This window comes from Lepus europaeus, chromosome 2 (genome assembly GCF_033115175.1).
Source record: "Lepus europaeus isolate LE1 chromosome 2, mLepTim1.pri, whole genome shotgun sequence".
Lineage (NCBI taxonomy): Eukaryota > Metazoa > Chordata > Mammalia > Lagomorpha > Leporidae > Lepus > Lepus europaeus.
In genome coordinates, this window is record NC_084828.1 from 11,309,359 (window position 1) to 11,332,580 (window position 23,222).

The 23,222-nt window shown below is 42.1% G+C and overlaps 1 protein-coding gene across 5 annotated transcripts in view; it reads right to left on the reverse strand.

Annotated features, from left to right (window-relative positions):
- ITSN1 (intersectin 1) overlaps positions 1-23,222 on the reverse strand; it is a 222,842-nt gene that overhangs the window by 116,605 nt on the left and 83,015 nt on the right. For all 5 annotated transcript variants that reach the window (XM_062205735.1, XM_062205709.1, XM_062205701.1 and 2 more), the window contains 6 exons: positions 18,989-19,168; positions 16,604-16,700; positions 13,620-13,720; positions 6,701-6,764; positions 6,004-6,141; positions 4,690-4,805 (listed from right to left, as the gene is read on the reverse strand). In XM_062205735.1, coding sequence (XP_062061719.1) covers positions 4,690-4,805; positions 6,004-6,141; positions 6,701-6,764; positions 13,620-13,720; positions 16,604-16,700; positions 18,989-19,168 — 696 coding nt within the window. The remainder of the gene's footprint in view (positions 1-4,689; positions 4,806-6,003; positions 6,142-6,700; positions 6,765-13,619; positions 13,721-16,603; positions 16,701-18,988; positions 19,169-23,222) is intronic.

Sequence of the window (23,222 nt, forward strand, 5' to 3'; positions counted from 1 at the left end):
GTATGGCATCCTGCTGTAGCCCATACTGATGGGCAGCCACTGAACTGAACACATTAAAATGATTGATTTTGGGGGACGGCAATGTAGCGTAGCAGGTAAAGCTGCTGCCTGTAGTGCCGGCATCCCACATGGGTGCAGGTTTGAGTCCCAGCTGTTCTACTTCTGATCCAGCTCTTTGCTATGGCCTGGGAAAGCAACTGAAGATAGCCCAAGTGCTTGGGTCCCTGCACCTGCATGGGGGACCTGGCTCTTGGCTTCTCATCAGATCAACTCTGGCCATTGCAACCATTTGGGGAGTGAACCAGCAGATGGAAGACCTCATTCTCTCTCTCTCTCTCTCTGTCTCTGTAACACCGCCTTTAAAATAAATAAGTTCTTTAAAAAAGATTGGTTTTGGGGCCCATGTGTGGTGCAGAAGGTAAAGCTGCTGCCTACATGCCAGCATCACATATCAGAGCCAGTTTGTTTAAACAACAAGAGTCACTGTGTACCAACTTCCCATGCAAGACCTCTGTCCTCAAAGAGTTGTATTGTAACTATGTCTAAGTGCTTGCAAAAGACTTATAATTCTTGGGTGCTTCTTTAAAGTTAATTAAGTTTCTAAAAACAAAAAAAGAAGAAGAAGAAGTGAAATTAACTTCAAGATGCAATGACTTTGAACAGCCCTTGTCTCAACTGATGAGGAACATTCTTTTTTGTTATTGTTTTTTTTTTTTTCCGTGTAAATTGTGGAACTCTTTACTTAGTATAGGGTTAGTCTTCTGTGTATAAAGTCAATCAAAAATGGATCTTAGTGGAAAATGGAAGACGGATGAGGAGGAGGGGTGAGAGAATGGGTGTGAGGGCGGGTAAGGTGGGAAGAATCACTATATTCCTCAAGTTGTACTTATGAAATTCATGATGTTTGTATTCCTTAAATAAAAGGGTTCTTTGGGGGGAGAAATAAATAAAAAGTAAATAAATTTATTTTTTAAAAAAAGAGCCGTTTGGTATCATCGATACTCCACTTCTCATCCAGTTCCTTGCTAATAACCTGGGAAAAGCAATGCAAAATGGCCCAAGTGTTTGGGTCCCTGCCACCAACATGGGAGACCGAAATGAAGCTCTTGGCTCCTGGCTCTGGTGTGGCCCAGCCCTGGCCATCTAGGGAAGAAACACAGAGAGAGGCTATCCATTCGCTGGTCTACTCCCCAAACAACCGGGGCTGGGCCAGTCCAAAGCCAGGAGCCAGGAGCTTTCTCTGGATCTCCCTTGTGGGTGCAGGGCCCAAGGAGTTGGGCCATCTTTCACTGCCTTCCCAGGCACATCAGCAGGGAGCTGGATTGGAAGTAGAACAGGTGGGTCTTGAACTGCCACCCGTGTAGCATGCTGGCATCACAAGCGGCACCTTAACCTGCTACACCACAGAGCCAGCCCCTTTATCCACCTTTAAACTTCAATATCTGGAATTGTTCATAATATACAGAAGGCAAATGATAAATGGCTATTCAAAAATTAATGCACAAACAAAATATTCTGACAATGTTGCTTCCTAATAAAATTTTAAATAAATGTCTACTATGAACAAAAAAGAAAATCCCAAATTTTAATTTTTTTAAATTTTTATTTATTTATTTATTTATTTTTTTGACAGGCAGAGTGGATAGTGAGAGAGAGAAAAAGGTCTTCCTTTTGCCGTTGGTTCACCCTCCAATGGCCACTGCAGCCGGCGCACTGTGGCCGGCGCACCGCGCTGTTCCAATGGCAGGAGCCAGGTGCTTCTCCTGGTCTCCCATGCGGGTGCAGGGCCCAAGCACTTGGGCCATCCTCCACTGCACTCCCTGGCCACAGGAGAGAGCTGGCCTGGAAGAGGGGCAACCGGGATAGAATCCGGTGCCCCGACCGGGACTAGAACCCGATATGCCGGCGCCGCTAGGCGGAGGATTAGCCTAGTGAGCCGCGGCGCCGGCCTATTTATTTATTTTTTTGACAGGCAGAGTGGATAGTGAGAGAGAGAGAGACAGAGAAAGATCTTCCTTTTGCCGTTGGTTCACCCTCCAATGGCCGCTGCGGCTGGCACATCGCGCTGATCCGATGGCTTCTCCTGGTCTCCCATGGGGTGCAGGGCCCAAGTACTTGGGCCATCCTCCACTGCACTCCCGGGCCATAGCACAGAGCTGGCCTGGAAGAGGGGCAACTGGGATAGAATCCGGCGCCCCAACCGGGACTAGAACCCGGTGTGCCGGCGCTGCAAGGCGGAGGATTAGCCTGTTAAGCCACAGCGCCGGCCAAAAATCCCAAATTTTAAAAAGATTCTTGCCAACATTGACCACTCAGACTTCACTCCCATTGTTGTCAAAACCTGAAGCGTTCCTCACTTCCACCTGCAGTGCAAATGGCCATCAAGTCTCCACTCAGCTGTGGCCAATTGCACGGAGATGTCATTGCTTTTATCTCTCCCGGTCTATGCCAACAAGATCTGCTGTACATCTATAAAACCCTCCAGGAATTTACTGCACACACATACTGCTTTATTGACTATTCGTATAGATGTTTTAAACCCTCTAGCACATTAGGTTTTGGGTATTATTCTTATTTATTTATTTTTTGACAGGCTGAGTTAGACAATGTGAGAGAGAGAGAGAGAGACAGAGAGAAAGGTCTTCCTTCCATTGGTTCACCCCACAAATGGCCACTAAGGGATCCGAAGCCAGGAGCCAGGTGCTTCCTCCTAGTCTCCCATGCAGGTGCAGGGCCCAAGCACTTGGGCCATCCTCCACTGCCTTCCCGGGCCACAGCAGAGAGCTGGCCTGGAAGAGGAGCAACCAGGACAGAATCCGGCGCTCCGACAGGGACTAGAACCCGGAGTGCCGGTGCCACAGGGGGAGGATTAGCCTAATGAGCCGCGGTGCCGGCCATGGTTTTGGGTATTATTAACATGTACACTCTTGGCCATACTTAATACACAGCCTCACAGACAGATCACCTATAGTAAATATTTCATTGCTGAACAAAGAGTAATCTAGCTGAGAGAACATAACAGGAGAGCTAGTGTCTTGAGCGCACCAGTTAACTGCAGAGCACTTTAAATACAGCAGAATGATACTGACAAGGTAATTAATGTAAGGGAAATCCACAGAGGTTTCATGCGCTGATTAAAATCATCATTGGATCATTAATAATTCATAGCCACTTTAGACTATTTTGACAGTAGGATGGATTTATCACTGAAAATGAGAATTATTTAATAGGTTCACATTAAATTTAAAATAGGTTCCTACTATTAAGGAATTTCCAATTCTTAACAATTCATTAACAACCCGAGAAACAAAAGTAGGTGATTTTATTTTCTATTTCTACACTAATAGTATTAAGCAACCACCTTAACTCATCAATTATCAGTGGCCTATATTCTACAGATAACACTTATAACATAATGTTCTTATTTCTTTACAAAGATCCAAATCCACAAATGTATTAGAAGTGTCTCTTTCTGGGACTGGCATTGTGGCACAGCAAGTTCAGCTGCTACTTGCAATGCTGGCATCCCATACTGCAATGCTGACTGGAGTCCCAGCTGCTCAGGGAGCTGGATTCTGATCCAGGTCCCTGCTAACGTGCCTGGAGGAGCAACTGATGATGGCCCAAGAATTTGGGACCCGGTCACCCATGTGGGAGACCTGGATGGAGATTTCGACTCCTGGCTCCAGCCTGCTCAGCCCTGGTAACTGTGGCCACTTAGTAAGTGAACCAGTGGATGGAAGATCGGACGACAGTTTTTTCTCTCTCTCCCTCTCCCTCTCTCTCTGTCACTCTGCCTTTAAAGTAAATAAATGAATTTCTTTTTAAAAAAGTATCTCAGGGCTGGTGTTGTGGCACAGTGCGTAAAGCCAATGTCTGTGATGCGGGCATCTCATAAGGCTCCAGTTCATGTCCTGGCTATTCCACTTCAAACCTGGCTCCCTCCTAATGGCCAGGGAAAAACAGTGGAGGATGGCCCAAGTGTTTGGGCCCCTGCTACCCATGTAGAAGATCCAGAAGAAACTCCTGGCTCCTGGTTTTGGCCTGGCTCAGCTGTATCCATTGTAGCCGCTTGGGGAGTGAACCAAAGATGGAAGATCTCTCTCTTTGTCTCTCCCTCTCTGTAAGTTTTTCAAATAAATAAATAAAAAATAGAAATAAAAAAATCTCTTTTGGACCAAGGTCAATTAAAGGAACATCGGGAGGCCGGCGCCGTGGCTCAACAAGTTAATCCTCCGCCTAGCGGCGTCGACACACCGGGTTCTAGTCCCGGTTGGGGCGCCGGATTCTGTCCCGGTTGCCCCTCTTCCAGGCCAGCTCTCTGCTGTGGCCAGGGAGTGCAGTGGAGGATGGCCTAAGTGCTTGGGCCCTGCACCCCATGGAAGACCAGGATAAGCACCTGGCTCCTGCCTTCGGATCAGCGCGGTGTGCCGGCTGCAGCGCGCCAGCCACGGCGGCCATTGGAGGGTGAACCAACGGCAAAGGAAGACCTTTCTCTCTATCTCTCTTTCTCACTGTCCACTCTGCCTGTCAAAAATAAAAAATTAAAAAAAACAAGGAACATGGGGAAAATGTCAAAAGCTTAATTTATTTTTACCTCCATCTTTGCCTTAGAAACAGAAAATCTCTAACATGTATAACGCACATATAAAAGTAACATGTGTAACTCACATATAAAAGACTACTTACCAGGTAACTTCTTTTCCAATTGTTGCTGTTCGTCTTCTAACACTGGTTCCTCTGGTAACCTCTGGTCTACAGAGGCTGAGCTTATGACAGATATACCACTGCCAGATCGAACTCTCCTGCAAATGTGAGAAAAAAAGATAAAAGAAACAGACTCACATACAGCTACCTAGATACAAAAAGATTTAAAATAGTATACCATATCTTAGAGCAAATGTTATAAATGGTGAGGGAAAAAAAACTAAAAGAGCTGGTCTTCTCTATTATGCAGTTTCTTAAATATTTCAACATCATCAGATTCTGAGTGCCACAAATATTCAAAATATCCAGACAAAGGAACTGTGGGCACAGTTTCCTTATCTCTCTTCTGAACAACTCACGATTCTGTCTTCATTTCAGGAGGATTTTTGTCCCAGTCTTTCCTGAAAGTCTCAGGATAGAACTTATCCTTGTGTTTTCTCTTGTTGCTCTTTGTGCTTACAAGACTTCATACTCACCTTTCACATTTCAAGCCAGGGGACAGAGCATGCACACACACTAGCAGGGAGGGGTGCCAGTCTGGCAGGTGTCTCCACTGAACTTCAGAAACTCTCTCAATATCTCTACTGAGACCATGTTTCAGATCAGGACAATTTTCTTTAATTGTCTTCCTGATTGCAATTCTTACATCACCAGCATAATTTTTTTTTTTAATTGTTATTTGTTTGAAAGAGTGACTATGACTAAGTGAAAAGGAGGCAAAGTGCGGAGGAAAGGTATCTTCCAACTGCTTCCATCATTCCCCAGATGTCTGCAACAGCCAGGTCCAGGTCAGGCCAAAGCTATCTAGGCCATTCCACATGGATGGCAGGGACCCAAGCACTTGGGCCACCATGCACTGCATTCCCAGGCACATTGGCAGGGAGCTGGATCAAAAGCAGAGAAGCTGGGACCGGCATTTTTATTACCTCTTGAACATGCGTAATTCATAGGAGATATTTCCTCGCTTCATTTTCTCGGTAGGTGTTCATATAGCTTCTCTTTCATTACTAGCATCTATTCCTGAAATATCTGGTGAATTTTAATCACATGAGTTTGTACAAAAGCCAACAATCTTCTGATGCTTTATTTGGCTGTCTTACTAGTACTACAAGTACTTGCAGAACAGAATCGGCCCAGGATTAACATAGAATCTAGACAGAAAATTCTCTTGAATTCATGGATACCTCATTTAGTTGCCAGGAATGAAAAGCGCCACAAGACACACAGTCAGCAAAGCCAGATTTGCAGTTCACACACGCAGCACATAATCGCTTACAAGAGCCAAGTGCTCCTTACCTAAAGGAAGGTGGAATGTATTCTGGAGGCAGGACAGGTGGCAGTGGTTGGCCAGACATAGCTACATCTATTAGGTGCATAGCCAGGATAAATTCTTCTGCTGTGAGTTTTCCATCTTGATCAATGTCAGAAAGATTCCTAGTCAACAGAAGGTTCATTGTAATCCAATTTCATGAAAATGTATGCTATGGGTTATTCATTCTTATTTTCATCCTAGGCCAACTGAGTCTCTCTGGGCTTCTTTGTATAAATAGTACTTAATTTATATCATTATGGTAAAATGATGGTCTATATGGTTAGGATAGTGCTTGGCTTTGACAAAAATGCTAACTATGATTATAGTGATACCTCTTTCAATCCTTGTAAGCTCACTTAAAGTATATCACAATGATATCATAACTGATTTGGCTTAAAATACTTGGGAAGGAGGAGAAGAGAACCAGGACAGACTATGAGTTGGAAACTGTTGATCTATGTTAGCATTTCTTGAGAATTCGCTCTATTAATCTTTCTGCTTTTGGATTTCTCAGAATCAGTAAGGTTGCAAAGAGAGGTCATCATCACAACTCACTGAAAACCAAGCATGTTCCAGATACTCCCCCATAAGTAGCGGTCTTAATCTAACAGCTCACGAAGCTGCACCAATATAAGAAATAGATTCCACTTTATACAAACCAAGGAACTTTTCATTCCTCACCAGATTGAAGCCAACTGAGCCTGTGGTAAACTTGATTGCATGAGAATAGTTCTTGCTTGGGGACCTAAACAGAAATTATGAAAAAGATACATAGGTTAATCAGCAACTGCTCGTTGCAGAGCAAGACCAGGTTTTGCACACAGAAACTATGCAATCCCATCCAATGTCAGCACTTTAAACAAGTATTTTCTATTACCCTAGGGGAGTTTAAAAAAGGCAATTGAGTAGCAATGTAAAAGGAAAGAAACACAGCACCGGGCAACATGTGACACAAAACTAAATTTTTGTACAATGGATGTCTAAATAAAGAATCAGTGTGTAAAAAACACAGGCATTTTAAAACATAACCTGCCCTTTTACCATCTCTGTTTGTACTGGGCTTTTGTCTGCAAAGATGAGGCTTATGTGTTCTTAAGGGAGCATCTTCTGCCACAGCCACCACCCAGTGCCTCCACAAGACCACCATCAGAGAAATTCAGAAGGAACAGAGAACCTGAGAGAAGGAAAGAACCTCACAGGGATCATTTCTGACTGTACAGATTTTGAGGAGGATGGAGGCAGGGCGGGTGAAGTGCTGAAGGTTGCGCAAGTGGCAACCATCACAGCCAGGAATGGAGGATTGGAACACATTTGCCATGTGGGCCAAAGCAGAAAATAATTCCTGGAATTTCAACTCGTCTTTCAAAATCAGGTCTCGTTTCTCAAAACCATTACAAATATCTTCCTTCCTGGCATGAAACCAACCTAAGATTTCAGATAAAAGCTGCAACACGAGATTCTGAGTGTTTAAATAAATCAGTGTCAGGGACAAAGACAAATACTTCTCTCCAGCACTGCCTCTCAAGGTGTGGTCTCCGGAAGATTCAGGAACCAGGGAAAGGAAGGCTGTAGTTGTAGTGGGAAGATTCCCACGTGTAAAAATGTTGGCTTTTAGTTCATTTGGTTTTCAAAATACACAAAAGTGGATGCATTTTTGCACTGCAAACAGAATTCCAAGTTTTTTTTTTTTTTTTAGAATCACAGTACATTTATGTCCCAGAGAATGAAGAAAAAACAACGAACGAACGAATGATGCCGGGGACCTTGGGCTCTGGCCCTTGCTTGGTAGGAACTCTGCTGAGTGACGTGGGAGAGGCAGTTTCACCACTAGCTTGGCCCTTCCTTTTCTCATTTCAGAGGTCCTTCCCAGATGAACAAATCTATGACACATCAAGGGGACCTGTAACACTGAGCTCAGCACATAAAACGTGCTCAGTAAACGAAAGTTTGTATTACTGATATAAAGGGTGAGGGGCAGAAGCTTCAATAAGTTCACACAAAATGGAATTTCAGAGATGTTTATTTTGGTGGAAAAAAATTTGAAATCCATGCATACTTTTCTCATAATACACATTTTTATGAACTTCTCACAGATGTCTGCTATTCATGGATTTCAAAGTTTTTTGTGCCAAAACAAACTTTGCTTTCTACTCTGTTTTAGAGTCCTATATGTCTTCTGTTATGTCTGGCTTATTTTGCTGAATATATTATTGTGTTGTAGAACATTAGCACTGCCTGTTACATAGTGCATCTTTTTGTGATTAGGTCACTATTTATTATCCATCCTACCATTGATGGGCACGAGGTGGTTTTTCAGTTTGGAACTATTATGAACGGTGAACATTCTAAGTTTTGGTAAACATATGAGTATGTTCCTGATGGGTATGTGTGTATATACTGTGAACATCTAGGAACAATAAAAAATCTTTATAGAAGTAATTCAGGGGAACAACACCGTGGCTTAGAGCGTTAAACCTCCGCCTGCAGTGCCAGCATCCAATATGGGCACCAGTTCAAGGCCTGGCTGCTCCACTTCTATTCAGATCCCTGCTGATGTGCCTGGGAAAGCAGCAGAAAATGGCCTGAGGGCTCGGGTCTCTGACACCAATGTAGGAGACCTAGAGGTTCTCCTGGTTCCTGGCTGGTCCTGGTCATTGCGGCCATTTGGAGAGTGAACCAGCAGATGGAAGATCTCTTTCTCTCTCGCTCCTTCTTTCTTGTATCTCTGCCTTTCAAATAAATAAATAAATCTTTAAAAAAAACAATTCCAGGATTCTACAGGTTCTGTGGTATGCTGGAATGAAGAAATTCCCTGGTTATTTATATTAGAGTCTGTAACACTGTAGTCAGAATGTTGAGAATAGTAAAGTAGAATTAGCAAAACTTCAATAAATGCTTCAATTTATGTTTCTAACAATTTTCCCCACTTCAGAACTAAAATGTCTTTTATATATGAAAGTTAACATCAAAAAGGTTAACAATAAATGTGAAGAAGCAGCTCATATCTCAATATCAAGAGACCTGGGCATGCTACTGATGCCCTAATGTCATGTGGCATTAACAAAATGACTTTGACTCACTAAAATGAAGTTCCTTTATCTTTGAAATATAAAGGAAATAATCTAGAATGGTGATTGACAAACTTTGGCCTGCAAGTCACATCTGGTCCGCTATCCGCTTGTGCAAATAAAGTTTTACTGAAATGCAGCCACGCCCATTTCATTTCAGCAGGCTCTCTGGCGGCTTCTGTGCTACCAGGGTCAAGTTGAGTAGTTGCAACAGAGAACTTGCAGCCTCTGAGCCTAAAATATTTACAGACTTGCTAACAGTCTGCTGAAGCCTGCACTGGACCATTATAATTGTCTCTTCCAAATCACATAATTGACTCGATATTCTAAAACAATAATGTGAAACCTTTCAAAAAATCAGCACCTTAGCAAAATAGAATGGCAGAAAATTGAGCATTAAGTGCACAGAACTTTCTCGCAGAAGCCTATACACATAAAGGGATACCAGGTAGAGTCCTAGCTGATAAGGAAATAGTGATAAACAAATTTCCAGTTCACAAGCTCCAGTATGGGTACATACGCTTGGGTACAAAAATATGAAAGGAAAGAGACAATTACATGGAGTTAATGCTTTATTTCAAACAATGACCATGGCTTTCTGATTACTAGATGAATAACTAAATAGCATATTCATTGTTTCAGAATAAAACAAAATAAAACCGCTTGTTAAGAAGAGGGGCTAGTGTTAATAAGATTATAAAGATTCCCATAAAACCTTTTTTTTTTTTATATATTTTTTGACAGGCAGAGTGGACAGTGAGAGAGAGAGACAGAGAGAAAGGTCTTCCTTTTGCCATTGGTTCACCCTCCAATGGCTGCCACGGCTGGCGTACTGCGCTGATCCGAAGCCAGGAGCCAGGTGCTTATCCTGGTCTCCCATGGGGTGCAGGGCCCAAGCACTTGGGCCACCCTCCACTGCACTCCCAGGCCATAGCAGAGAGCTGGCCTGGAAGAGGGGCAACCAGGACAGAATCCAGCGCCCTGACTGGGACTAGAACCCGGTGTGCCGGTGCCGCAAGGCGGAGGATTAGCCTGTTGAGCCACGGCGCCGCCCATAAAACCTTATTTAAACAATAGGCCTTCTCTGTATTAAGAGCATGCAATCACTCACACACCAAGTTATGGTGGAAGTAGGTGCCCACCTAACCAGGTTACATCAGTAATCACTGTGGTGAACAGTGCCCCACTAGACTAGCTTTACTTCCCAGCAAGAACTATCTCGTATCCTAAGACCAAACAGTCTCATTTTCTTTTGCTGGGATCACACAGTGACGTGCTTACACTCTTCCAGGTGTAGTCAAAATCTGATGGCATTACCAGAAAGTACATGAAACTAAAACACAATGATAATCAGGAATCTCTTTAAGTACTGAGAGTACACTAACAATGGGCACGTGCTACAAGCTAAAGCACAGGCCAGGTTAGGCTGAAGGTCACGAGCAATTCCTGCAGCACTAATGGTAATCCCATCCCACGCAAAAACACAAGAGAATGCAAAGACAACCTAGATTCTAACTTATGTGAAAACAAAGCATCTGTAACTCCTGTACTTAAACTGGTATTCCTAACACTAGGGCTGTAAACAAATCCACGGTTGAGAAATACTGTACCAGATTAAGAAATAAAACCATGTGTGCTGTAAAAACGCCTTTTATTTCCTTTAAAACAAGACTCCATATAAAACAAAACCAACAAGAAGAACAGCGATTAAGAATAATTGAATTATCAATTTCACTTGGGCCTCTTTACAACCTGGGTCGTTTTCTCCATGTTACTGATGTAGCTTTCATCCTTCGGAGCTTATATAATTACTTTCACAGTTTGATCAGGATTTTGACCTTTATATTTCAACCATCTCAACAGATCAGCTCTGTTTCCATCAATAGTCTAGTTTAGCCTACAGCACATTCTATGTTGATTCCTCATAAGTACAGAAAAAGAAAACCAATTCAATTTATTGATTCCCATTTTTTAATTTGCTGTAGTAAGTTATTCTACTTGACATGACTATACAAAGGTCTGGTTTGAAAATGAAACTTGCACCTTAGATTTCTGCTAGAACAAAGGAATAATAAGTCTGCAAAAAACAAGAGCAAAGTCTGCTTTCTCTCCAGTATATTTCAAATTTTACTTTCTGCCTCAGATATTTAAGAGTTCTAAATGTTCAAGTGCTTGTTGGTTTGAAATGTAATACTGCATTTCATTCATAAAATGCATATCCTACCAAAATGTCCTACATCAATGTTGCATTCGAGTACTATTTTAATTCACTCACAGCGTATACCAACAATGTTTTGAAGAGATACCTTTTGTAGTTTTGGTTTTGGATAGAGCACTGGTATTAAACTATGTAGGACAGGTGCTTTAAATACACCACTGAATAGTCTTTCACTGGCTCTAGAAGCTGGATTGGCCACACACCCGCTGTATGAACGAGACAGCCACGGCTTTGGCAGGAAGTGAATGTGACATATAGAGAATTTGTGTCTATTTATTATTTGCTCCCTGCAGATACAAACATGTGCTTATTTGGGATGACTGCTGAGATCTTTTATGGGAACAAGAGGAGATCAGAACCCTTTAAAGTCTCATCCAACCCAGACATTTTAAAACATGGGTGCATTTTTCTTTTGGAACTAAAAACTGCAAACAGTCCCCTACCCCCAAAAGGTAGTAAGAATCACTACTTAAAAGCATTTTATGCTGTATACACGGGGACTTCAAATGTTTACAGAAAATGCAATTAAAAGACAAGTTTGGACACTGGCATATGCAAAGCAGGTTAGAATGCTGCCTGTGACAACATCATCTTTTAGCAGAGCGCCACTTCAAGTCCTGGCTGCTCCACTTCCAAACCAGTTCCCTGCCAAGGCAGCTGGGAAAGTAGTGCAAGACGCCCCAAGCACTTGGGGCCCTGCCTCCTACGTGGGAGACTTAGATGGAATTCCAGACTCCTGATTTCGGCCTGGCCAGCCCTGGCAGTTGTGGTCATTTGGCAAGTGAACCAATGGGTGAAAGATCACTCTTTGTCACTCTTTCAAAAAATCAAATAAGTATTCTTTTAACAAAGAAAGAAAAAAAGAAGAAAAGTTTATGTTTGCATTTTCCATGTACTTTTACATGCCCTTCCTTATACAACTGCTTATCCAACACATTCCCAGGAAAATTAGCTGTTTCTCCTTTCCTTTCCTAGTAGAGGGTAGCCACAGGTTTTTTTTTTTCTCATAATTTATATTAGAGATCTCTAATTTCCTTTATTAAAGTCATGCTTTTCTTTGCAACCCTTGAATTAATCAGTTTTAATTACTAAAATCTTCATGGGAAACATTTTGTATGGTATCACAAAATTCTTCCATTCTGATATAGCTAACAGAATCACTTTATTTTTTAAAAATGCATTGTGAGGGGCCAACGCTGTGGTATAGAAAATTAAGCCACCACCTACAGTGCCAGCATCCCATATGGGCACCAGTTTGAGTCCCAGCTGCTGTTTTCAATCCAGCTCCCTGCTAATGCTCCTGGGAAAGCAGAGACCCAGAAGATCCTGGCTTTGGATCAGTCCAGCTCCGGCCATTGTGACCATTTCAGAACTGAACCAACAGATGAAAGATAGCTCTCTGTCTCTCTCCCTCTCTGTATCGCTGCCTTTCAAATAAATAAATCTTTAAAAAAAAAGTGCACTGTGATCATATAAGCAAACTCGGGACGATTACAGAGAAAAAAGAAGATGTAAAGAGGTGATCCACACAAATATTGGCAGAGTCACGTTTCAAAGTCTGCAACTGATTATCATTCATCTTGCACACTGCCTCCAAGCCCCCCCTGGTGAGTGTATAACTTCAAGCCCATCTACAAAAGTGGGTTTCAGAACTTGATGCTAGTTTTTCTTCTCAACAATGTTTCTTTTCTAGTGTCTTAAATTGTATAATGGCCTTCAGCAAGTGGGAGGACGCCTGGTCTACCTTCTACTACCAACATGCAATGATGCAGGGCTGGCACCGTGGCTCACTACGTTAATCCGCCTGCAGCGCCAGCATCCCATGTGGGCACCGGTTCTAGTCCCAGTTGCTCCGCTTCCAGTCCAGCTATCTGCTGTGGCCCGGGAAGGCAGTGGAGGATGGCCCAAGTGCTTGAGCCCCTGCACCCGCATGGGAGACTGGGAGGAAGCTCCTGGCTCCTGGCTCTGGCTCGGCGAAGTTCCGGCTGTTGTGGCCATTTGGGGAGTGAATCAATGGAAGGAAGACCTTCCTCTCTCTCTCTCTCACTGTCTTTAACTCTACCTGTCAATAAATAAATAAAACTCTTAAAAAAAAAAAAAAAAGAAGAAGAAGCAATGAAGCAAAGGCCTAGGGCACAGGCAAACACAGTAACTATCCACCAAGTTACCAACAGATGAGAACAGGCAGTCACACAGACATGGAAACCCCACCCAGAGATAAACACAGACCCACACGTGGATGTATCCTTGACCCAGCGTCTAGAAGCAAGCTGCAAAGGATGCATTCCCTGAATTGATGTTCCTGTGTCAGTACCTGTTAGGTGCCCACTCATAGTCTTGTCGTGACTGTTGAACAACTGCCGGTACTTCAGTCTGGATGACTGAGGCACGGCCCACTCTGCGGCGGGCGGCACACTGTGGAGAAGCAGAGAAAGCAGCTTAGCCTGGGGCACAGCTTGCGGGAGCGCCGTGAGGACAGCAACCCGAGACCTTCCCAGGCGGCAGCATTAACAGAACACTTTACTCTTCGTCTAGTCACCACTTCTGAATTTTCTGTATTGAGCGTTTCCCATTTTTTAAAATTAAAAACATTTCTATCAAAACAGATAAGCTCACTATTTTCCCAGAATTCAGAGGTAGCAGACTGACTGTTTCAAGTTATATCGACAATGTAAACAATTCACAGGTTCTACAAAAGCATGGACAGTCTTCTTGGAGCTGAGATGACAAAACGTATGTGTAGGTTTCTCCAACCTTCTGGGACATTTCTATCGTGGAGAAAAAGCAGTGCTGAAGGGCAGGCATTGGCCCTAGCGGTTACGACACCTGCAATCCACGCTGGAGTGCCTGCTGGCTCCCAGTCCTGGCTCTGCTCCCAACTCCAGCTTCCTGACACTGTGCACCAGGGAGACAACAGGTGCTGGCTCAAAGTGGCTGGGTCCCGGCACACCCATGTGGGAGGCCTGGACTGAGTTCTGGCTCCCTACGTCGGCCTCTGGCCTGAGGCCATTGCATGCATTTGGGGAAGGAACCAAGAATGAGCCACAGGATGAGTGCTCTCTCGTCTCTGCCTCTCAGATAAAAACAAGTGAAAATTTGGTTTTAAAAAACACTGACATTAAAAAAAAAAAAACCTGCTTTTAAAGACATTCGTTCTCCAAAAAGTTGAACTTTCTACATACCAACATACAGGACCTATTTCCTAGTTAAGTAAAATCAATTCATTCTGGAAGTTTAAATTCCCACCCAAGGAGGGGTTCTCCCAGGGAGAGAACACAACACCTCCAGGGCTGCAGCGGGCCAGCAGAGCAGTAACAGAAGGGGCAGTGCTTTCTCGAGTCCACCATGGTCCTCTCCTCACCCAGGGGCCATGGTCCTAACTGAGGAATCCTGTCCCACCCACCAGCGCTCAGTCTAGGTCTAGACACCCTTGGCTGCTGGTTCCTCAGTGGCCCAGGCTCGTTAAAGTCCAATGTCGGAACACAGTAATCTTAAAAACAATAGCTGAGCTGAAAGTCACAACGGAACTTCACTTCCAGGACAGATTATAACTAATGCCTCATTTGTAATTTCATTTCAAAGCAAAAAAATATCTATTTCTTACATGTAAAAAACACAATTTTCATCAGTCATGAAATATTTTAATCATCATTTATTTATCTTTCCTATGCATTTATAGTTATTATACACAGTTCATCAAGCATAGAAAAGAGCCCCCAAAGACCTGAAAAGTAACTACATAAATTCAGTTTTTATGGATTTTCAGTTTTTATGGATTTCTCAATAAAAAACACTTACCATGCTCTATTCTGCTGTGAGTATTTCTGTGACAACTCTCTCATCTTAAACTAAGGACTTCCTTGCTGATTCCAATGTCTGCCTATTTGCCAAGAAGCTTACTATCTTGCTCATGCACCCCCGGAATGCAGGGCGTTACTCACAGAAGTTGTCCCAGATCACACTTATCAAGTCATGGTTTCCTGCCAAATCCTGAGAATTTACAAAGACTGAAAACACATTAAACTGTCGCCCGTAAGTTAGATGAAACATTGCAAACTTTTGCTAGAAATTTAAATTATGGAAAAGATGACAACTACCATAAAAAAATTGACTTAATAGCATTAGTGTTTGCCAATATTGTTTATTCATTCCAATGACACAAATCAATTTTAAGGCAGGTTTCAAAATCCTTTCTGGAAAATCAGAGAAAACAAAAAATTCAACATGAGATAGGAGAAAGGATTTAAAAAAAAAAAAGGAACTCAGTGTCAGTTGATGTGAGTTTAAACCTCCAATCTGCCCGGTACTGAACTGTGAACTGTGGGTGAGGGATATAACTTCCCTGGATATGCGTCCTCCTTCGCAATCTTGAGACAGTACCTGTTGTATTGACAGTTGTGGAGCTGGATGGGATCAATGAAGCTCCAGACAAAGTAGATATTGAATACATGTTGGAGCATGTGAAGAGTAAAAAGTTAAATAAAACACCTGTGTGCTACAATTAACTGAAGGATTTTAGAGAAACCATGCACAGTTAAGATAATGCACTATATTCAACATGTTCGTCTCTGAAGTGGGAGGGGGTTGATTCACTTAAGAATCCTAGTGAGGACTGACAGAAGAAAAGCGGAATCATCTTCATTTACAACCTTTTCACTCTAAAAATTTGAAACTACTTACAAAGAGACTTAATTTTTCATCCTAGTTAACAATATGCAATGGAAAAAAAAAAAAAACGGGAGTAAAGAAGAAAATGTAAGCAGTTAGGTGATGTGAGCTTTCCCCAAATCACCACATACTTGATCCATGCGAATTATCCAGCAGTCTGAATGATTCATTTCATAAAAATTGGTCTTTAATAGATTTTACTAATAACTCACACTCTGTAAGATCAGTGTTGACCAAATTAAAAATAAAATCAATGTGGCTCTAATCATTATATAAACAACTTTATAAATAGGCTTTAAAAGGATTAACACAAGGCAATTCATCTGCTTTTTTCCCCTACCTGGAATTCTACTTTACTATTTTTAAACATTTTATTACTCCCTATTTGTCATCTTCTTTAAAAACCACACACAAAGCCTTTAAAGAAATGTCATGTCCTTGATTAATGTCATCTGCTACAAACATGATGAAACCTAGTGATATCATCCAGAATCAAAAAAATTATTTTTAGGAGTCCATAAAATTAAAGAAGACAACAAATAAAGAATGAAACTAATTCATTTCCAAATTTATGAGTTGATCAAATAATAGCTTTAACTAAATTTCTCATTTGAAAATGAGCAAGCTTACCTGGCCACATCAAATGATTGTGCCTTCTGTAACTTTGTGTTTAATTGTGATCCTGGACCAGATCTACTAAATGAAGAACTCTTTGGCAACGTGGCTGCTGTAAAAATAAATATTGAATAATTTTAATACTACAAAGATAAGAAATTTTCTCCTATTGACAAAAACTAAAACACAAAGACATCAAATCTGGGGCAGAAATATGTCCTTTCTCACTATCCTGGATTTAAAGTTATTCTGCCCTTACCGCCTGTCCCCTTCCCAAAAACACTTCCAAATTTGCTTGTCCTACTGAAAATCACATTTCTAGTAGTGAATCTGGGAAATCCACAAATTGTTACTGTTCATTGAGAATTCAGTGTCATGCTTTGCAGGGTCTTCTGCAATAGCTAAGGCAGAAACAACTTAAATACATGAGTCGGCATTCCCTTAAGTATGCTGAGAAGGGAGGATTAGTTCCAGGTTCAGAGCCAAGAAGCCACGGACTGCAGATAACACGTGATGCCAGGGAGGGTCGGCTTTTGTGTCGGATTCTATTCTGGCTGGTTAGCTGTGGGTAAGGAAAACACCACCCTGACCCTTAGCCGCATTGCTCGCACCCTTACTGACCACAGCTGCAATTCCCCACCACATTGAGTGGGACTCAGAGTGCTCAGACTGACACCGCGGGAAGAACTGGGAGCGCTTCCTCAGCTACCAACACACTTGCACTTGGCCCATATCAAGCATGGACCACATGGACAAGAAAACAGGATGACTTAGATTCTTTGACTGTAACTTAGAGACAAATCCCAACATACATAGCAAACAAAGGTGAGGGGCCGATGCTGTGCCACAGTGGGTTAAAGCCCTGGCCTGAAGTGCCAGCATCCCATATGGGCACCGGTTCTAGTCCCCCGTGCTCCTCTTCTGATCCAGCTCTCTGCTGTGGCTTGGGAAAGCAGTAGAAGATGGTCCAAGTCCTTGGGCCTTGCACCCACATGGGAGACCAGGAAGAAGCTCCTGGCTTCGGATCAGTGCAGCTCTGGCCAATGTGGTCATCTGGGGAGTAAACCAGCGGATGGAAGACCTCTCTCTCTCTCTGTAACTGTCTTTCAAATAAATTTTTTAAAAAATCTCTAAAAAAAAGCAAAAAAAAAAAAAAAAAAAAAAGGCGACCACAGGCAGAGATGCTAAAACTATGCCTGCATCACTTGAATTCATTCAACTGCATTAGAAGTGCTTTAAAAAAAAAAGACAAGACTATTTTCTATAATGACATGAATTCATTAGAGTTATTAGGCTTTTTAAATCCTTTATATGAAGACTATCTACGTTTACAGTTTATGCTTATGCTTTCTTTTTTTTTAAAAGATTTCATTTATTTATTTTATAGGTAGAGTTACAGACAGTGAGAGGAACAGACAGAGAGAAAGGTCCTTCTTCCGTTGGTTCACCCCCCAAATGGCTGCAAAAGCCTGAGGTGCGCCGATCTGAACCCAGGAGCTAGGTGCTTCTTCCTGGTCTCCCACCCCAGTGCAGGGGCTCAAGCACTTGGGCTATCTTCTACTGCTATCCCAGGCCATAGCAGAGAGCTGGACTGGAAGAGGAGCAACTGGGACTAGAACTGGCACCCATGGGGGATGCTGGCGCTGCTGGCATAGGATTAACTCAGTGCCCAATGGGCGCCGGCCCCAGTTTATGCTTTCTTTTAACTAAAAAAAAAAAACTTGACTAAAAGTCTCAAATGAAATTAACCCATCAACTTTTAAACGCTTCCCATCAATGAAGCTGCATGTGATACAATACATTCTGTCTGATTCATTCCATCTCCTCAAAAGAAATCTGCAGTGCTCATTTTCTTCCAAGCATATAGCTCTACTCCTATGGACATGGCTGGGGCGTTAGAACTCATAGCAGCCTGGGAAAGCAGCAGCGGATGGCCAAAAGTGCTTGGACCCCAGCACCTGAAGGAGGCCCTAACTCCTGGCTTTGGCCTGGCTCAGCCCTGGCCATTGCAGCCATTTGGGGAATGAACCAGTGCATGGAAGATCTCTCTCTGTGACTCTGTGTTTCAGACATATCTTTAAAAAAAAAAAGAAAGAAAGAAAAGAAACAGAAAATGAAAAGAAAGGAAGGAAGGAAATGATACTGTTGGTTTTCCCAAGTTCAGCTTTGTCCACGGTGGTACCCAGAGATCTATAATTCCATTTTTTTCTCCCTCTCTACCTTAGCTACTACATTAGATATACTCAGAGGAAAGTGAGAAACTAAATGCAACAAAAATATTTTTCCATTTGAATAAAATATCATTTAAATATAATCAGAAAGTGAAAAGATTTCTAATGGGACCAAACAGCAAAGCATAAGTTGTAAAACTTCAGTCCATGGTTTCAGCAGGTCACATACCAGGATGGGTAAATGCAGGCAGAGGTTGTATCACAGGGGGAGCCCCATTGGCCAGGGGAGGCACTGCTGCTGTAGGAACAGAAGATACCAGAGGTGGAGACATTCCAACAACTGGAATGGATCCCATTGGCACTGGAGCAACAGCTGTAAGAGGTGGCATGCTAGCAATACCTCCTATACCTATAAAGAAAAAAAAAACAAAAAACAAAAACTACAAAATTTCATACTTGATCACATTTCTACATTTAATCATCATTAAGCCAGTATTGCTTCCTGGCTGTTTACAGTCTCATTTAAAACAAAGTTCCAAATTAACTTGGAAAAATATAAAAAATTATGTTGGGGGTTAAAGTCCTGGCCAGAAGTACCGGTAACCCATATGAGTGCCAGTTCAAGTCCCAGCTGCTATAATTCTGACCTAGCTCCCTGCTAATGTGCCTGGGAAAGCAGCAGAAGATGGCTCAAGTGCTGAACCCCAGCACCCATGTAGGAGACCTGGAAGAAGCTCCTGGCTTCAGATTGGCCAGGCTCTGGCCACTGCGGCTATTTGGGGAGTGACCCAGCAGGTGGAAGACCTGTCTCTCTACCTCCTGCTTCTCCATAACTCTACCTGTCAAATAATTAAATAAATCTTAAAAGAGAGAGAGAGATAGAGAGAGAGAGAATCCTAACTGGTCATCATGGCAAGATACCTGATAATAATTTAACTTGCCTAACTAACTATATTTTGATTAAAAAAATTCTGAAACCCACGTATATGAAAAGCTCCTCAAAAAATTCTTAGAAGATGTATATTATGAAAAAACTATGAATTGCAGAATTATAGCAACAAAATAAAATTTTAATTCCATTTTTTGAATACCTTGCGCTATAATTCTCGGGGTTACCAAATATTTGATGGGAGGATTTCTTTTTTCAAAGGTATTCTAACCAATAAATGAAGAAATGATAAAAATGTGTACTTTCTTTTTTTTTTTTCTGTCCCAACTGTAATGTCTTCCTTTGTGTTGAGTAAATACATTTTAGCATATCATTCAAATTCCAGTGAGGTTGTTTATGTTTTTACGTTTATAAAAGTAATTTTCTGAGTAAGTGATTTTAGGGATTAAAATCTGCAAGTGAATCATCATAAGTTCCTTCTAATTTGGGAACAATACAGAAACTTCACACAGACCTCTCAATTCATTTTCTCTTCCTCTGTGCTATTATTTTAATACTTGTGGATTATATCAGTCTTAAAGTAATAGAATTATTTATACAATATTATATCTTTAAAGAAGAGATAGAACGAGAAAAACAGATTTATAAGGTTCTTTTAAACTAACCTACATATTTATATTTTGGATGCTCTTTGTGTTTTTTTTTTTTTTCAATATGTTCAAGTTATGATCTCTTATTTCCTTTCATCTTAAAAACTTCTTTACTATCCCTTTCAATATGTGCCTGTCAATAAAGAATTTTCTCAGTCTTTGAGAACGCCACTATTCCACCAATTTTAAAGGACAGTTTGGCTGGATTTAGAATACTGCTGGACTTCTTTCTTTCAATACCTGGAATATTCCACTGCTTTCTGGCCTCCATTGTTTCAGATGGCAAGTCTGTAGTTAAGTTCATGGCCATAAATAAGCTGTTTCCCTCTTGGGTTTTTAAGATTTTATCTTTCTGGGCTGTCACTGTGGCATGGAAACCTGCTGCCTGCAATGCTGGCATCCTACATGGGTGCTGGTTTGTGTCCCGGCTGCTCCATTTCCAATCCCCAACTTCCTGCTGATGCCCTGGAAAAAGCAGCAAAAGATGGCCCAAGTGCTTGAGCCCCTGATACCCACATGGGAGATGTAGAAGAAGCTCCTGGCTCCTAGCTACAGCCTGGCCCAGTTTCAGCCATTGCAGTCATCTAGGGAATGGATCTGTGGATGGAGGATCTCTCTCTGTGTGTCTCTCCCTCTCTCTGTAACCTCTGACTATGACTTTCAAAGAAAATACATGAATCTTTAAAAAGAATAAAAAAGATTTTATCATTCTGTTTGGCTCTCATAGTTTGATATATCCATGTATCTATTCTTAGATGCTGTGTAGATTAATGTTTTAACCAAATTTGGGAAGTGTTTAGCCTTAATTACATTTTTTCTGTCCATATTTTTTTTTTCCTAGATCTAAGATTCCATCACACAAATACTGATAGGTTTGATCTTGTCTCAAATCCCTGATACCTTTTTTTACTATTTCAATCTTTTTGTTCTGTGTTTTTTTTTTTTTTTTAAAGATTCACATTTTTATTTGAAAGTCATAGTTACAGGGAAAGAATCGGAGACAGAGACAGAGAAAGAGATCTTCCATCTGCTGGTTCACTCCCCAGATAGTTGCCAGTGGCCAGGGCTGGGCTGATCCGAAGCCAGGAGCCAGGAGCTTTATCCGGGTCTCCTATGTGGGTAGCAGGGGCCCAAGGATTTGGATCATCTCCCACTGCTTTCCAGGCACATTAACAGGGAGCTGGACTGGAAGCAGAGCAGCCAGGACACAAACTAACACCCATCAAGGATCCCGGCATTGCAGGTAGCAGCTTTATCGGCTGCACCAACACTGGCCCTGTTCGGTGTTCTCTGGACTGAACAGTTTCCACTGGTTCACCTCCAAGTTCACTTTTGCTCTAGATTTTTCAATTCCGTTATAGCACTTTTTGACTCTAGAACTTCTATTTTGTTCTTTTTTGTAATTTCTGGGTTTTCTGGAGAATCTATTTGTTGAATGATTGTTGTCATATTTTCCAAATCAATATATATAAAGCTTTTGTCTGCCAAATAAATCCAAAAGTTAGATTAAAGAGTTTCCATGGACTCTTTTTTTATTGAGTGTGCAGTATTATTTTTCCTGTTTTCCTTTAGGTATCTCCTCTATAGTTAGAAACAGACATTTTAGATAATATACTATAGCTACTCTGGTTCTTATCCTGCTGCTACCCCCACTCCCTGAAAGGATCATGTTTCTGTCTTTGGAAGCCTGCCTGAGCTAAATCTGAAAACACCTTTCCAATGGTCTGTGGCACCTGATGTCTCTGTTCAGGTGGTTTGTAAAAATTCACATTTTTATGTTTAAACCTAGCTCCCTACAGGTCTTTTATCTGCAGGCAATGATTGCATAGAAATTGTGCTCAAACACCTCCTGTCGGGAAGACTTTCTTCGTCTGTCATCAATCTGTCAGCACAAAAACCAAAGTCCAGCCCAGTTAAAGGTCTGCCACAGCTTTCAGACTTCACAGGACATTTTCACATATCTTCTATACATGCACATAGCTTTAGGGCTGGTAAAGTGTTTGCACTGGTCTCTGCTGCCGGGGTACACAGCCTCTGTCATGAATATACGTGCCCCAGTCATGACCATGTCAAGCTAAAGGAGCCATTGGATTTATCTGCCATTGGCTGTGAAAATCTTCACTTCCTGTAACAAAAGCTGCTGTGAACAGGTGCTTACCTCCAAGGCAATTATCTACCAATATCAAGGCTGTGGTTACCCACAACCTGCTCCGACCGTGGCAGAACCTCTATGTTCACCATGCTGAGGGGTAGGGAGAAAGGAACAAGCCTAGGAAAGAATGCCACAGACTTCTGTTCCCACTGTTCCCACTGAAATCTTAGAGGCTTTTCAAGCATAAATGACTCTTAGGTAGTTAGATGCATTTGGTTGATTTTCAGAGCACTGAAACGATTGTTTTGTCAATTTTGCCAGTCTAATTACCCTTGAAGGAAGATTTGCTGATCTCATTCAATCATGATAAAAAAAAAAAAAAATCCCAATGCTGAAATGCCTTTTAGATTTCATTGACTCTGAGGCCCTGCAACCCTTTTTCTTTGTAGTTCATCTGTTGAAAGATGCAGGACATGTGAAATCTATAGGGTTTTCCAGTCTGGATTGTACTGATCACTTTCTCACAGTATAGTTCAAAATTTTCCTTTTTTTTTTTTTTTTTGGACAGGCAGAGTGGATAGTGAGAGAGAGAGAGAGACAGAGAGAAAGGTCTTCCTTTTTGCTGTTGGTTCACCCTCCAGTGGCAGCTGCGGCCGGCGCATCGCGCTGATCTGAAGCCAGGAGCCAGGTGCTTCTCCTGGTCTCCCAAGCCGGTGTAGGGCCCAAGGACTTGGGCCATCCTCCACTGCCTTCCCGGGCCATAGCAGAGAGCTGGCCTGGAAGAGGGGCAACCGGGATAGAATCCAGTGCCCCAACCGAGACTAGAACCCGG